The sequence below is a fragment of the Uranotaenia lowii genome, chromosome 3, assembly GCF_029784155.1.
Source record: "Uranotaenia lowii strain MFRU-FL chromosome 3, ASM2978415v1, whole genome shotgun sequence".
Classification (NCBI taxonomy): domain Eukaryota; kingdom Metazoa; phylum Arthropoda; class Insecta; order Diptera; family Culicidae; genus Uranotaenia; species Uranotaenia lowii.
Window position 1 is genome coordinate 175,145,984 of NC_073693.1, and position 16,032 is coordinate 175,162,015.

General features: G+C 34.7%; 1 protein-coding gene across 1 annotated transcript; it reads right to left on the minus strand.

Moving 5' to 3' along the window:
* Positions 1-88: 88 nt before the first annotated feature.
* LOC129752864 (UDP-glucosyltransferase 2-like) lies at positions 89-6,458 on the minus strand. Its single transcript, XM_055748652.1, has 2 exons — positions 6,335-6,458; positions 89-1,556 (listed from the first exon to the last, which is right to left on the minus strand). The coding sequence occupies exons 1-2, from the start codon at positions 6,436-6,438 to the stop codon at positions 89-91; spliced, it is 1,572 nt and encodes a 523-aa protein (XP_055604627.1). The 5' UTR covers positions 6,439-6,458.
* Between the last annotated feature and the right edge of the window lie 9,574 nt (positions 6,459-16,032).

The window sequence follows — 16,032 nt, forward strand, 5'->3', positions numbered from 1 at the left end:
CAAGTTTGTGTATTAAACGAATACTATAATAACTTATTTTCAAATTAAAGACTTTCGGATTGGAAAACATGAAAACATTCGAGGGAATCTAATCAACTTTTTGTTTATGTAACACTTGGTCACAACTTCGGTAGATCCTGTGAATACTTACTACAATTACAAACAAAACTACAACTAAAGCTAGGATAAAACTTAAAAGAACATCATATTGATACTTCTGCAGCCAACCCATGGTGGTTGCCTTCGACTGAAGTTTCGCGTCGGGATTCCGGATGACCCACTCTACCCACCAAACAGCTCGATCCATTGGATGTTCAGGTTGATCGCGGAACATCCTCGATAATCGTTTCATTTTGTTTAGATAACTTGGGACTTCGAGCGTTTCTCGCATTGTTTCGACAAATTTAGTCGAGTTTGTCAAATCTGGAACAGATAACCTTTTCGCTATTCCAGCTGATTCGCAATAGTTTATGTTGCGGAACTGATCGGTAAACAGAGGAATTCCTATGATCGGAACTCCGTACCAAATGGCTTCTTGAATACTGAGTAGACCACTATGGGTGATGAACAGTCTAGCGTTTGATTGAGCCAGGAGGTCTTGTTGCGGAAGCCATGGTCTAATGAATACATTTTCCGGAAGCGGGATAGGTAACGATGATTCATCGGATTCAAACTTCCATATGAATTGTACCTTTGGGAAGGACTTCATGGCGACAAGAATGGCGCGGATCCGTTCTTGGCCTAAGTGCTCACTTCTGGCGTTGGATCCCAGACTGAATAGAACAAATCCGTTTGTTGCGTTGGAAACTATTTGTTGAAGGTCTGCAGGAAGGGGATCTGGTTTCTTGATATGCATTCCACCAACCGGAACCACACTTGGCATCATCGGTTCTTGGTATTCGATGAGATGATTTGCATTGATCAGTAAAAGTTTCACATGCTTGGACAGCTCTTTCGTGCTGGGCGCTCTTGGGAACAATTTTCTCAAATGAACATCCAGCTGAGGATTGACGTAGTTCATTTTTAGGTATAAGTCGTACGAATCGTAGACAAAATTTTTCGCTCTTTGCCAAAAAGACATTTCCTGGGTAACATCGAACACGTAATTTGGTACCATTGAAGAGTAAACGAAGGATCCGATCAGTGGCGTCGAAGTTGATAAGGTGTTGTAGGGAACTGCCGGAACAAGCGGTGGATTCCGGAATCTGTGCATTATGGCTGTAGCGACACAACCCCCATTCATGTAATCGGCTATTACGACGTCGAACTTGTAATCCTTGGGATAGTTTAGTAACTGATGGAATCCTTCCGAAATCAAACTCAGCTTGCAACATTTGATAGAAAATTCGTTCACTTGCTCCAGAACAACAAGAGGGTTCAACTCATGCAGATGGAAGAAATATGGTAGATTAGGTTGAGATGAATTGTAGAATGCAGAGTACAAGTTCTCAAGATGGATGTAGGACACATTCGTCGGTGGTTTTCTTTCTATGTCGGGACATAGGACCGTAACGTTGTGTCCTTTGAGCGCCAGAGAATGTGCCAAATGTTTGAACCTGTGAAAAGAAGTTAAAATTATTACAATTTTTTTTCGGTCATGACCTATAAACAAAATAATTATAAAGAATATATATATATATTCACCAGAACAAGTCTTTGGACTGTTTAAATTTACAATTGCATAAGTGAAGCCGTTATCAGTTCAATTTCCTTGGAAAGTCATAAGACATTTTTTTTGGCCGAGAGAGATTTTTTATGGATGAAGCGAACAGAAAATATGTGCACGCTTTTCAGGATCTTCGTTACACTTTTAGGCTATAGGGCGTTTGCACAGTGCATTAGTATAAGTAAGCCGTTGGGCAAACAAATGTGACAGCCCCATGTTAAATTAATACAAATCGACTGAAGAAGGATATTTTTTGAAGAATTAATGAAAACTATTGAAAAGTTTCTTAAGAACGACACATTTTTCGAAGGCTAGATCATTTTTTGACTTGTTTGTGATTTTTTCCTAATTTTGAGTGGAGTTCTTTAACACTAATGAAGACTTTGTACAGGATATGAGCGTTTTTAGTGGAAGCAGGACAAATATTGCTCAAGTTTATTAATCAATTTCGTTACGAAAACTTCTAACTTCACCTTCCTGGTTCTAAATTTAGTATGATAGACCCAAAAACGTGAACTAAGCATCTGGGGGAACCGTTTAATGTGCTTTACAATGGTGGTTGGCTTGTTTTTCATTTTTGTTTTTCATGGTTCCCCACTAATATCCAATAAAATAATCACCTTATCGTTGCCACTTGTTAGCAAATGATCCGAAATATACTTTATGAATGTTTTTAAGAGAAATGAAGCATTCATTCAAGGGAAAACCAACATTTTAGTTGAATTTTGCTTTCGCTGCATATAAAAACCTCTAATGTGTGCCCCACAGACCTCTTGTATGTGTGTGTAGCAAAAGCCCTATGGATGTGGTACCGAATTTGGATGATTTTTTTCCACTAGTGCAAGTGGGATGCAGCTAAATTTTCACCCTATTTTTGACAGATCTTACGGGGTTTTCTTGAAGAGAGAATACATTTCGATTCCATCGCCCATTATTCAAACGCAAAAGAGCACTAGATCTTATTTTTTTTTAAATCTTAGATCTTAATTTTTTTTAAATTGAAAATCACTTTTGCGTCTTGGTGAAATGTATAAAGTGTATAGCACCAAACCGAATAGCGACAGTAGGACTAGCGACGCTTTTTACTAGCGGGATTCTTGGCGTTCGCAGGTTTGTTTTTCTTTTTTCAGTCCAGTAGGCGATTTCGACGTAGGGGAAAGGTTTCCTAAATGGGCCTATCGGGTTAAATGACCCTACGGCTGTTTGATGAAATGGCTGACTAGACAGCTTATCTGACCAATGCATTTTGAGGGTGATATGCTTAGAACATAAGGCAAGAAAGAATTTTATGAATTTACAAACTCAAAAAAATTTAAAAAATCATACAAGGTTTTGATACATTTTGATGTAATATTTCGACTTTTAAAAATTATTCGTAAAGAAGCTGAAAACAAAAACTAGGATGGTTTTTGTTTCTTACTCAAATGAACTTTAGAAATTAAACATATTTCAGCTTTTGTGAAGGTTTAAAAATGATTATATGGTGGAATAATAGAGTGTTTTTGTATGCCCCCATCATGTTTGTAAAATGCCATCATCCTAAAATAACAGGTTAAATAGAATAAATAAATGATTTTTATCATTGAACCTTCAAGTCTAAGCTCTGAATAACATCTTAAGAGAGAATTGAAGATCTAAAAACAGATTTGATAAAGTTTTTCTCATGGATGAACTTCCTCCATAGTATGGTAACCCTAACTTTTGTTTTATTCCAAAAAATTATAATATACATAGATTTTAATAAAACTTCAGCTTTGTCGTACGGAAATTATTACTATCTAGCAATTTCAATAAAATTATATGGAAATTTTGCCCAAAAAACAGAAATTATGTTCAAAACATAAATAGGCGCATTTAGCCCGCACGGTTTGAGGTTCGGCATTTTAGACAACACTTATAATAAAATCATTTTCTTGGAAACAGAAGAAAATTTTAACATGAAAATTACTCCAATGTATAGAAAACAGATGCTTGCACACGTGAATAAAGTTTTTGTACACATATTCGATGTGATATTTGATAAAATCAGTGTACTGCTTAATAGGCGCATTTAGCCCGCTCCTCCCCTAGTACTCGAACATTGTTTATGTTATTTACTGTACATTTTCCTAAGGCCATCAATAGCATGCTTCAAGTCTCCTAGGAAACTAGCGCTGCGTCGTTATCATTTTTAACGTCGCGACGTATGCGGCGTGTCGCTAGTAGGCAAAGCTGCCATGATTATTAGCGCTCATATTTTGAATTTCTCCTGCATGCATAATATACCAAATAAATTTAGTGTCTTGTTGCATAGTACATGGAAAATAACAGGTAGGCCATTGCGCTTAACCTCACTTCAAAGCTCCGTGTATGTACACAGCATGCTTGCATACCAACAAAAATAGTTATGAAAATTTGGCAGTTTTATATAGAATGGAAGTCAACATTATTTATTGCTCCGACGTTCGTCGTTTGATTCTTTTTAAAAGTGCGTAAGATTAAAGACTGATTCTTCGGGTTCATCGGAAACAAATTTTTGAATTAATTTTTTTGTTCCAGACTATTAATTTTCATCGCCGTCCCTTTTTGTTGTTGATACTTGTATTTATGGTTAAGATTTGATGAATGATCTAAAAGACTTTATATTTTTGTGATGACAAGTCAATTTTAACGAGTTTTTATTTAAATCGCACAAGAAAAAGACCACAAAAGACAAAAATATCATAAAATTTTGATTATGGATCATCAAAAAAGTTCATTACACATTACTTTTAGCTGTGCCGAAAATCCAAATATTGTTTGTTACCGTCAACTGGGGCAACATGCAACAATTTTCAACTTTAATGGCTTCTAAAAAACTTATGTTAACAGTTAATCCTACCTCTCTTGCATCAAAAGTTTTAAGGATGCTGGGATATCAAATTGGCGTAGTTAGAAAAATTATAGGTTTCTTCAGTTATTTTTAATTTTCTAAAAACATGCGATTTTCACCCTCCTTTGAAAATGGGGTAACTTGCAACAAACTTTGTTTTTAATGAAAAATCTTATGAACACGTACAAAAATTTATAGCTTTTAATATATTGGCGATGCCTTAAAGACCATTACGCATGATAATACCAATTGCAATAGTTTTTGGGTCTGTTAAAACTAATTTTCACATTTTTTCTGAAAATAAGGATGCTTCATACATTTAGGGGTTAAATAATACTACAAAAAATTCTAAAAGCTGAAATAATAAAAATAAATGTTTGGATGAATGAAATTTCAATGTTCACAAACGCGTGATGCAAAACATTCATATTCCAACACATGGAAACGAGATTTACTAGGTATTTCTTTGATTTGCATTTTGTTGCATTTAACCCCAGACACCTGACTGAATTTTAAAAATATTTATTTAAAAAAATTGGGTGATTGTTCGAAAAATATTTTTAGTCCAACAATGTTGATACAACATAAGGAAACCAGTAAAAAGTTTGTAGATAATTTTCTCAAGCCGTCCGTCATACTGGGTAAAGTTTTTTTCGGCATCAAAAAATGTTAAAATTTGTACATTTATTGCTCGATTTTTCAAATTTTACATTAAAATAAAAAATTTAAGAAAACTTGCTTAAAATGTGAGAAATTATGTCATCATCATTTTGTTATCATTAAAAGATAACTTTATTACAATACATTAAATTAAAAATTGATTCAATGTAGTGTTATATAAATGTTGCATCGAACCCCGCTGTTGCATGTTGCCCCGTTTGACGGTACATTAAAGTGCATCAGTGCATATTTTTTTCATAATTTTAATGATCCTACCAATTTGTAGAAAAAATTGATTTTTTGAAAAATTCCATACATTTGCCAGTTTTTTCCATAACTATTTTCCGGGGCTTCTTACCAATACGTTTAAAGAGAGCGGAATAATCTACCTTGTATATTTCAAAGCACTATGGTCTAGAGTGCCTATAAGAAAAGTGACGCCAACTGTCAAAATTGGAATAGCGATGAGCTGTCAGTGTCATTCCAAACGAACAAATGACCTGTCAAATTCAGCCTTCTTAGGCTGAATTTGACCGAATTTGACAGGTCATTTGTTCGTTTGGAATGACACTGACAGCTCATCGCTATTCCAATTTTGACATTGGCGCCACTCTTCTTATACGCACTCTACTATGGTCTTGTTGAACCATTTTCGGCACCGCATTTTGACGATTTCATTTAATGCATTTATGTGGGAACTTTATAGCGTAATAAATGCAACTCTTCTTCTTCATCTTCTTCCTATTCGATTCGCCGATACTCTTTTTATCACGACTCAAAACTGCTTTATCGCCTAGCTCCTATAATGGTCCAGTTACAAAGACTATATTATTCCCAACGTTTCCGTTTAAACTCCGTAGAGTTTACAATCTCTTATATTCCGTAGAGATCTGCATTCTTTTATACTCCGTAGAGTTCCTATTTTATTTTTGCTTCTTCGTGTCTTACATTCTCGTTCTGTGTGTTCATTTTAACGTCCGCGGACTTACAAAAAATCCTTAATCTAGTTGAAGGCGGCGGGATTCGATCCCCGATCGTCTGAACACAAATCAAACACGTTTAGCCATAAGGCTAAATGACCACCCCGAATACCTCTCAAATCTAGTAACAGTTAAAAATATAAACATTTTTCTTTTACAACACTCCAGTGAAATTACCATAAAGAGTGACTGGGAGCAGGAACACCAGAAAGTATCAAAACATTGGCACTGAGCGAAAATTTCACTAGAAACGTGATAAAAACAATTAATTTGGAATTCATGCTTCTTTATCTCTAATTAACTCACTACTGAAAAGGTTTGAAGAGTGATACCCAATTTTTATATTGATTCAGTCAACTGATTGTGCGGCCAATTGTATCATCTGATTGGGTTGTGATTATAATGAAAAGCCAAAACATTTCCTGTTTTACAGTTTCTAGTGTCAACAATCAATAGCCAACGTAACGTTCTACCGAGAACCCCTTTCAAGTTCTGTAAACAATAAGATCATCTTGATCACTGCTTACTGGAGGTTCAATGAACTTGCGATCAGTTAATTGGTAGTGGAATATGTAGATGTTTTGCGCATCAGAATTGAAAATAAAATAGTATGTGTTCCTCAACTAAATATAAAGATTGAAATACAAGAAAATTTGTTTTTGTTATAAACTTATTTCAATTGGGTTGATAGTGTTTTGAGAAGATAATTGTAGGGTGGTCTAATCGGTTTTACCGAAACCGGTAAAACCGGTAAAACCGTCCATTTTCTCAATACCGGAATACCGACTTTTGGGACGGTAGAAAACAGGTATTTCCGGTAAATTTTTCATCATTTATTGGCATTGGGTCAGCTATTTTGGCTGATATGAATAAAGCTCTAGTAATTGCAGTTTTGTGCGTCAAATACTTCGAATGGAATGCATATTTTTGATCCGGTTCTGGTTGAAAGTAAATGTTATACTCTGCTTTTTCATATCTAGTTTAGCAAAAGCTTTCAAATTTTGCTATTTTAAAGTTCAAGCTATGTAAAAGCATTTGTTATTTTCTTATTCATACCACCTATTGTTGTAAAATTGACATAATATTCATAAGTATAAATACTCAAATTTTGTTCAATTAGCTTCAAAATTCAAGCTCAATGAACCTTACTGCAAGGTTTATGTGAGATTTGATTATTGCTTTTTTCATGAAACTTTACACATTTCAGTTCAGTTATCGAACTAACGCTCCACAACATTTGAAGACTGTACAAGTGTACTTCACAATAATCATTGAATTTTTCATTTATATGCTGGAATTTGGTAAAATTTTCAAAAATGTTTTAACAGGCCAAGTTTATAAAAATCATTCTAAGCGGTGCCGGGCTCTCACAACCTTGAAATTTAAAACAAAAAAAAAATGAAAACTGATTAGAAACGATAATTTTGAGATTTCGACAGTATGTTTTAGAGTTTTATTCACGGCAAATCAGTCCAATTTATTTTTATTAACAACGTTTATTTTATTTATTTTATTTAAACGTCGGAATAAAATAAATGTCGTTTATAAAAATAAATTGGATTGATTTGCCGTAAGTAAAGCACTGGTTAGAAACTTCCTAGTTTCTTCCAAAACGTAAAATGTTTCAACAGAGTCAGAATTTAAACACATGTTAGACTGCTTATATGAACTTTTTTTTTATCAATATTTTCAAGGTAATTGATGGAGCTCTGTGTTTTGTTATTTTTAACACAATTGAAGCATTTTCTTTTTCTAGACAGAGCAATAACAAAGTTTTTATAAATTGTCAACAGTATTATAGCAACAATGAGCGTATCGATCAGATAAAAATAACTATATTTTTTGCTGAATTTTGACTGGTTTTCAAAAGATTTTTATTCCTTTTCGTTCGTTTTATTTTTAGGAAGGCAAACTTGATGCGATCACGATCTAGGATGCGGGGAAAACATCCGTATTTTAAAAATCAATAATCTGTAATTCTGTGAGTCAACCAAAAACTTTGTGAAAGTGTTTTGATTTTTGTTTATTAATGAGTTGAGTCATTGTTTAAACGAAAAATCTTTTTGTATATTCAATTTCATATCATTTTCATGAAAGACTATATAAACTTTTACTAAATCTGCAAAATCTGTTCTTAAATATGAATACTGTTTAACAGAGTGAAGGACAAAAATTCGTTGAAACTAATATGAAGCTTCTAGAATCTCATCCAGAATCTAATAAAATGAAGATCATAAATATTATGAGGATAATAATAGATTCATGACGAAGGGATAATTTTAAGTCACAATACCATCTTTTCCATTGGAAATGTTGCTAAATCTATTGCATTATAAATTCTGAGCATTTTATAGCATTTCTACTGCAATCAGACGAAACCTTTTCATGAATTTGATATACTTTGAAAAATACCGGTTTTATCGGTTTTATAAATTACAAATACCGAAATACCGGATTTGAAAAAAAACGATAAATCCGACCACCCTAAATAATTGGTGACTTAATGAAGATTAATTATTTTCTTATTGCTGATAAGATTATAAAATCGATAAAGTAACAATGCTTTAATCTGAGTATTCCGGCCAACTGTCCAAGTATATTTTAGTTCATGAGGTTAATGAGTGACATTTTTGTGATAGTTAAGGTTCAATAAAGTCAAACTACAATGTGAAAATAATCATTATAAAGGCAACTGTAGGGAAATAGATTGGTGATTGAAAATATTCCGAGCAAAAAATTAAATAAGTTGATAATTTAAATTCAGAGAATTCTTAGTAGCACTGGTGGGTAGTTTAATATGCAAAAAAGGAAAACATAAAAAGAGAACATAAACGGCTGAGGAAGAGGGATTGTCGTTAGCAGAAAGAGACAATTAACGGTACGAAAAACAGCGGTGAATGATTCGAAAAGGGAAATAAATCAGTTTGTACAACGTTGTTGAGAGGAACGGATGTGTTCTATTGTGAGATCCGAAAATCCAAATCTGTGAATTGAAAAATTGGTGGTGTGATAGTGAAATGGAGAGCGAAATTCACGACAATGGTGCAAGCATCGGTGGCGGATCAGATGCTCCCAGCATGTAAGTAGATACAAGTGGAAAATGTACGATAATTTGGAATAAAAAAAATTTATCAATGGCCCGAGTGATTTACTTTCTGAAGAGTGAAAATTTATGCTGAGAAAGATGGCGGAATGCATTATAAGTTAAAAAAAAAAAGATTGAAACAAAATTGTGAATCAGTAGCAACTAAATCATTAAGTTCTGGTAGAGAATACAAGAAATATGATGTTGCTTACATTGCAGTTGTTATTAAAGATTCTTATGTGTGGTGAGTGATTATTGGCACTGAAAGAAACAAAGATGGTGATTTTACGGAATTATTGGCGTCTTGAAAAATTTCATAACGCCGGCCATTTTTATATTTTATCGTTGACATCTCACAAATTTTAATTTCAGTTTAAAATTTCAACATCGGAGTTTAAATGACACCGAAAAAAAAGGCTAACATTTTAAAATAACCATAGAAAATTATATTAAAAATATTTTTACAAATTGATTCCAGTTTGATTTCTTTTTGCGAGAACTAGTAAGACGGATCAAGAAATCATAAAAAATTCTAATTATTGTAAAATATTTATATTAGTTTGATTTCTTTTTGCGAGAACTAATAAGACGGATCAAGAAATCAGACTACAAAATTTTACTTTCGGTGAAATGGTTAATTAATTTGATTTCTTTTTGCGAGAACTAATAAGACGGATTAAGAAATCATGTTTTTTTTAAAATAATAATGTTGATTTTACTTTGATTTCTTTTTGCGAGAACTAATAAGCCGGATCAAGAAGTCAAGTACCATGCAAAAATCCTTTTAATTTGTTTGTCTAATCTTAGTGTTTGCTAACTATCTGTATATTGAAATTTTTCATTGATGCTGTTATATTGAAATTCAGTAATGAACAGCATTTGTGTTTAAAAAAAAAAAATAAATAAACAAATAAATAAAATAAAATTTCAAATGGGAAGCCCCGATTAGCAAAATTTATCATTACAAAAAAATAGTTTTCAAATTTAAATTGAAAAATGATTTTTTTTTTTTCGTCATTGTCTCGAGTGACAAAAAAAAATAATTGAAAAATCATTAAGAGCCTCGAGTGGCTAAATGTTTTGAATATTCTGAAAGCAGCAGTATTTTGATTTGCTGTAAGCCTAGATTGGGAACCATTATTTGTTATAAAACAAATGTATTACATTAAAAAAGTCGTGATTGTCTAAAAGCCTCGAGTGGCAGAAAAATTGAAAAATACAAATATTAGCTTCGAGTAGCTAAATGTTTTAACATTTTTAAGTGGCATTATTCTGATTTGCTGTAAGCCTCGAGTGGCAACAAGGATTGAAAAATTACAAACAAAAAGCCTCTGGTGGCGATAATTATCTTTATAAATCAAAAGTTTTATTTAAAATAAAGAAATTTAAAAAAGACAAAATTTTGGAGAATGTTAGCCTCGAGTGGCAACAGTTATTTACATATAAAAATAGTTATGCGATTATACTAAATAAATGAAGATATGATTGACACAAAGCCTCGAGTGGCAATAATAATATAAAAAAAAACATTTGCAAATAAAAAGCCTCGAGTGGCCAAATGTAAATATGTTCGAAATCGCAGTAATTGGTTTGCAGTACTTAAGCCTCGATTGGCAAAAGCTATATTAAAAGAAAAATAAAAAAAAAACTTGTATGGAAAAGCCTCGAGTGGCAACAAGAAATGAAAAATTACAAACAAAAAGCCTCGAGTGGCAATGATTATCTTTATTAAACAAAAGTTCTTCATTTAAAAAAAGAAATTTAACAGAAAGACAAAATTTTGGAGAACTTTAGCCTTGAGTGGCAACAGTTATTTATATGTAACAATAGTTTTGCGATTATACTAAAATAAATGGAGCTATGATTGACATAAAGCCTCGAGTGGCAATACAAAAAAAAAATTATTTGCAAATAAAAAAGCCTCGAGTGGCCAAATAATTTAAATATATTCGAAATATCAGTAATTTAAAAAAAACTTGTATAACAAAAGCCTCGAGTGGCAACAAGAATTGAAAATTATAGACAAAAGCCTCGAGTGGCGAAATGTTTTAAATAAATTTTAAAGTGGGTTTTTATCCATAGAAAACAATAGTCTTGAAAAATATGTGTATATTATGTTTGGTTGCCTCGATAGGCAAAAGCCGTATTATAAAAATATTTAAAAAAAAACTTGTATGACAAAAGCCTCGAGTGGCAACAAGAATTAAAAATTATAGACAAAAGCCTCGAGTGGCGAAATGTTCTAAATAAATTTCACAGTGGGTTGTTATCCATAGAAAACAATGGTCTTGAAAATATATGTATGTGTATTTGTTTCTGTTATTTAGTGGCATCAAAATATGAAAATTTTCAAAGCTACGGAATTTTGATTACTGCAAGCCTCGAGTGGCCACAGTTATCCATGTAAAACAAGAGTTTTGAAAAATTAATTCAAGTTTTGGTTGACAAAAAAACCCTCGAGTGGAAATAAGAAATAACAAAACATGGCGTGGCTTGACAAAAAGCATCCCAGAAGCTGCGAGTAGCTTCATTTGTATTACCTATCTAAAATGTTTTATTGGCACTTGTGTTAATAAAGGTATCCAGTTTTAGATTACAAATAGGACGTATTCTTATTTTTCTCTCTCAAAACAGGGAAAAGAAGAATTCTAAATCGAAAATCCGCAGATTGGAACAAGCTCTAGAAGCAGAGAGGAAACACAAAGATGCATTGCTCTTGAAACTCAAAAAAGCTCGTCGCCGTAATAAAATGTTCCACGAATCACATGGTGAACCATCAACACCGAGACATTCAACAATGCGAGAAGAGTATCAGGGAGACAATTTGAACGAAGCTTCGTTCTCCTTGTCGTCTTCTATTAACAATTTGTCATTCGCCTCGCTAAGCGTTCCGGAATGTAAACCAATTTCTGACGATGGGGAAATTGATAAGAAGACTTTCTACCAATGGAAAGATCATCTTGAATCCTCGATGCTTTTAACCGGGATAAGTGACGAGTTTACAAAAATGAACGTGTTTCGTATAAGGGCTGGTCGAAAACTGTTGGACGTGCTAGATAATACAAAAACCCAGTTTAATACACCTGATGTTACAATCGCTCCATATTCGAATGCAATGCACCGATTGTGCTGCTATTTTGGTTCTCGTGAATATGCCTTCATGCAACGTGAAAAATTGCGTACTATGACACAGAACAAAGATGAACCTGATTTTAAATATGTTAAACGTGTTGTCGATGCTGCAAAAGTTTGCGATTTTGACGAAAATAGGTTGATTGAAAGCGTTACCGATGTTATCCAATTTCATGCAACAAATCCGAAAGTTAGAGAGGTTGCTAGAAAGATTTTGAGAAAAGGAGGCAGCTACATCGATCTGTTGGACAAAGTTCGTTCGATAGAGGTTGAAAAGATGCACGAGAATATTTACGCAACACATAACAACCAGACGAAACAGGTCGAGGTAGCAGCTGTTAGACAGCAGCCACAACAATCCGGGTTTGGAATCAACAGAGGTGGTTATCGAGGAGGTTATCGAGGTGCTTACCGTTATAACAGAGGAGGAATACGTTCGACTCAAATTAACCAAGGACTTGCTTTCAACAATCGCGGCGATGGTAATAACGGGTACCTGCGCTCTCCTAATTTTCAACGAGGATTTTCTAATAGGACAAACTGGTCATCACGAGAAACATCGCAAGGTTTAACGTCGGATAACGCTTGCTGGAGATGCACTAGCCAGTTTCATGAGGCTCATGAATGTTCCGCACAGTTTAAGGTCTGCAGAAATTGTAACCAACAAGGGCATCTGGAGCGTGTCTGCCCAGGATCTCCAACAACTTCGAGGTCCGATTCAAATAAAGAAGGCGCACCGCAGTCGAAAATTCCGAAAATTGCTGCTGTATCAACCTACGAAGATGAAAAGATAGCTGAGAGTAATGTAAGTGCAGAATAAGTGGATAAAACCAACTGTTATTTGTTAAATTTCTATTTTAAACTTTCAATGAACTACTCATTACCTAATAATAATAATTATAATAAAAAAAAATCAATTTGAAATAAGTTAAATAAAAATAAATTGTTGTACTACAAGTTTATGCTACTATTTATTTCAGAATGTCGAATCAAGTGTTGGTTCTGTTGGTTATTTTGCACCTGAGAAAACAGATGAGTTGATTACTGGTTATATTGCTGGAGTACCTATAACGTTTCTCATTGATTCGGGAGCGGAAGTTAATACAATCAGTGACTCGAATTTCAAGCTTCTTATGAACCACAGTGATTCCAGAGAAACATTGTTTTCCATCACAATGGGCTCAGATGTACCTTTAAAAGCATACGCATCGCCTAACGAAATACCTGTGATCGCCTCATTCGTAGCGGAGTTTTCCATTTCTCACGATCGTCCTCATTTTATGGAAAAGTTCTACGCGGTTCAAAATGGTCGAGCGTTGTTAGGTAGAAGCACAGCTCTTAGGTATAGCGTCCTTCAATTAGGGTTGCAAGTACCTATACCAAACTCACAAGTTAATGTTAATGCTGTCAGAGAGTTTCCTGGTGAAATATGTGCAGTGTCTTCAGAGCAGTTTCCCAAGTTTAACGTACCACCGGTTGAACTATCATATGACAAGAGTCTTCCCCCAACAAGAAACGTTTTTACCAGCATTCCACCGGCTTTCAAGGAAGAGACATCTCGTAGGCTTGGAGATCTGCTATCTTCCGGAATTATTGAAGAGGTTACAGAAGGAATGGACAAATCTTTTTGTTCATCTCTTCTCGTCGTTCCTAAAGGGAAATCAGATATAAGATTAGTCGTGGACCTGAGAGGACCAAATCGGTGTATCCTACGTACCCCTTTCAAAATGCCCACGCTAGAATCCATATTGGCGGACCTTAATGGAGCATGTTGGTTTTCGACAATTGATCTTACGAGCGCATTCTTCCATGTGGAATTACACAGTAATTCCAGACACCTTACCAATTTTTTTGCTGGTAACGGTATGTATCGATTCATCAGATTGCCATTTGGACTCTGTAATGCACCCGATGTGTTTCAAGAGATTCTTCAAACAGTTGTTCTGGCAGAATGTAAGGGAACCCGAAATTATTTGGATGATATCCTCGTCTACGGCAAAACCAAAAGTGAACACGACGAAAACCTCGCCGAAACTCTTAAACGCTTGAGAAATCACAATGTTCGTATAAATATGACGAAATGCGTGTTTGCCAAAGAATCCGTGAAATTCCTAGGATTCGTATTAACCAAAGATGGGATGAAAATCGAGGATGAAAAACTTCGAGCAGTTAGACAGTTTCGCAGACCTGAGACACACCAAGAAGTCAAAAGCTTTTTGGGTCTCGTCAATTTTACTGAAAGGTTCATACTTCATCGTGCAGACAAAACGGAAAAACTCAGAGCTCTGGCCAAATCCGATCGTTTTTATTGGACTGCTGCAGAGGAAAACGAATTTAACTTTCTAAAAAATGAAGCACTGCAAGAAATAGTACGCTTGGGGTACTTCATGGAATCGGACAGAACTGAACTCTACGTAGACGCTTCACCATCAGGCCTAGGAGCTGTATTAGTTCAGTTCAATGATAAGGAGGAACCTCGTTTAATATCATGTGCATCCAAAGCATTAACAGAGGTAGAAATGAAATACCCACAAACTCAACGAGAGTCGCTTGCTGTTGTTTGGGGAATAGAACGATTTGCATATTATCTTACAGGCAAATTCTTTACGGTTAGAACAGACTCAGAAGCAAATGAGTTTATTTTTGGTCACTCACACAAAATGGGTAAAAGATCGATCTCGAGAGCGGAAGCCTGGGCGCTAAGGCTTCAGTCTTACACCTTTGAAATAAAGCGGGTTCCTGGTTATTTGAATGTCGCCGACGCACTCTCAAGATTAATAGATAAAACACAAGTTGACGAACCTTTTGATGAGACAAGCGATAAACATTTACTTTATTCAATCAACGCTGGTGCTATGGATATTTCATGGCAAGACATCGAAAAAGCATCTGAACTAGATGAAATGTTAAAGGAGATTAGAAAAGCAATCATCAACGGCAAGTGGTCACCAAGCCTAGTTCATTTCCAAGCACATTCAAAAGAGTTTCGGACTGTTGGAGCAACTTTGTTCAGAAACGATAAGATCGTACTTCCGGAAAGACTGCGAACTTCTGCCCTGAATTCTGCTCATCAAGGCCATATTGGTAGCAATGCAATGAAACGGATAATGCGCGAATACTTCTGGTGGCCAAATATGAATAAGGCGATTGACGTCTTCGTGAAAAACTGTCAAACTTGTCAACATTTTCAATGACGCGTAATAGTCAAAAATTTTTCCTTATAATAAAAAGGGTTCAGTTGAAAAAAATATTGAATTTAATTAAAATTCAAATGAAATCGTTCAAAAATTATAGTTTTTGATATATTTGTGTTGTCTTAACGCGTAAATTCATTTGGATCTTAGTAGGTCGACTTTGGCGGATCCATTTTTTCTCGCTACCGTTGCAAATTCCAGTGAAGTCGATTTTAACTAAACAGTGCAGTTTTCCACAAGGTGTGATTATTTATCTACTCGGAACAGAAATTAATTTTTTAGCCATCAACAACTTCACCAAAGCCATCATCTCCAAAAACGTACTTTTAGTTCGCCCCTCTCGTTCGGGAGTGTAAACCGTCGGGACACCCGTTGGATTCGGAATTGGTTGTCGGGTTACGCGGGTCAAGCGGGTTACGGAGACGGAGGACGCCTAGATCCGTTGGGAATTATGTTTTGCTGAT

Bases quoted from the DNA above. Each gene is read 5' to 3' on its own strand.
- LOC129752864 (XM_055748652.1), bottom strand. From the start codon at position 6,438: ATGAATTCCAAATTAATTGTTTTTATCACGTTTCTAGTGAAATTTTCG. The intron at 1,557-6,334 runs GTAATTTCACTG...TTCTTTTCACAG, and splicing joins GCTCCCAGTCACTCTTTATG to GTTCAAACATTTGGCACATT.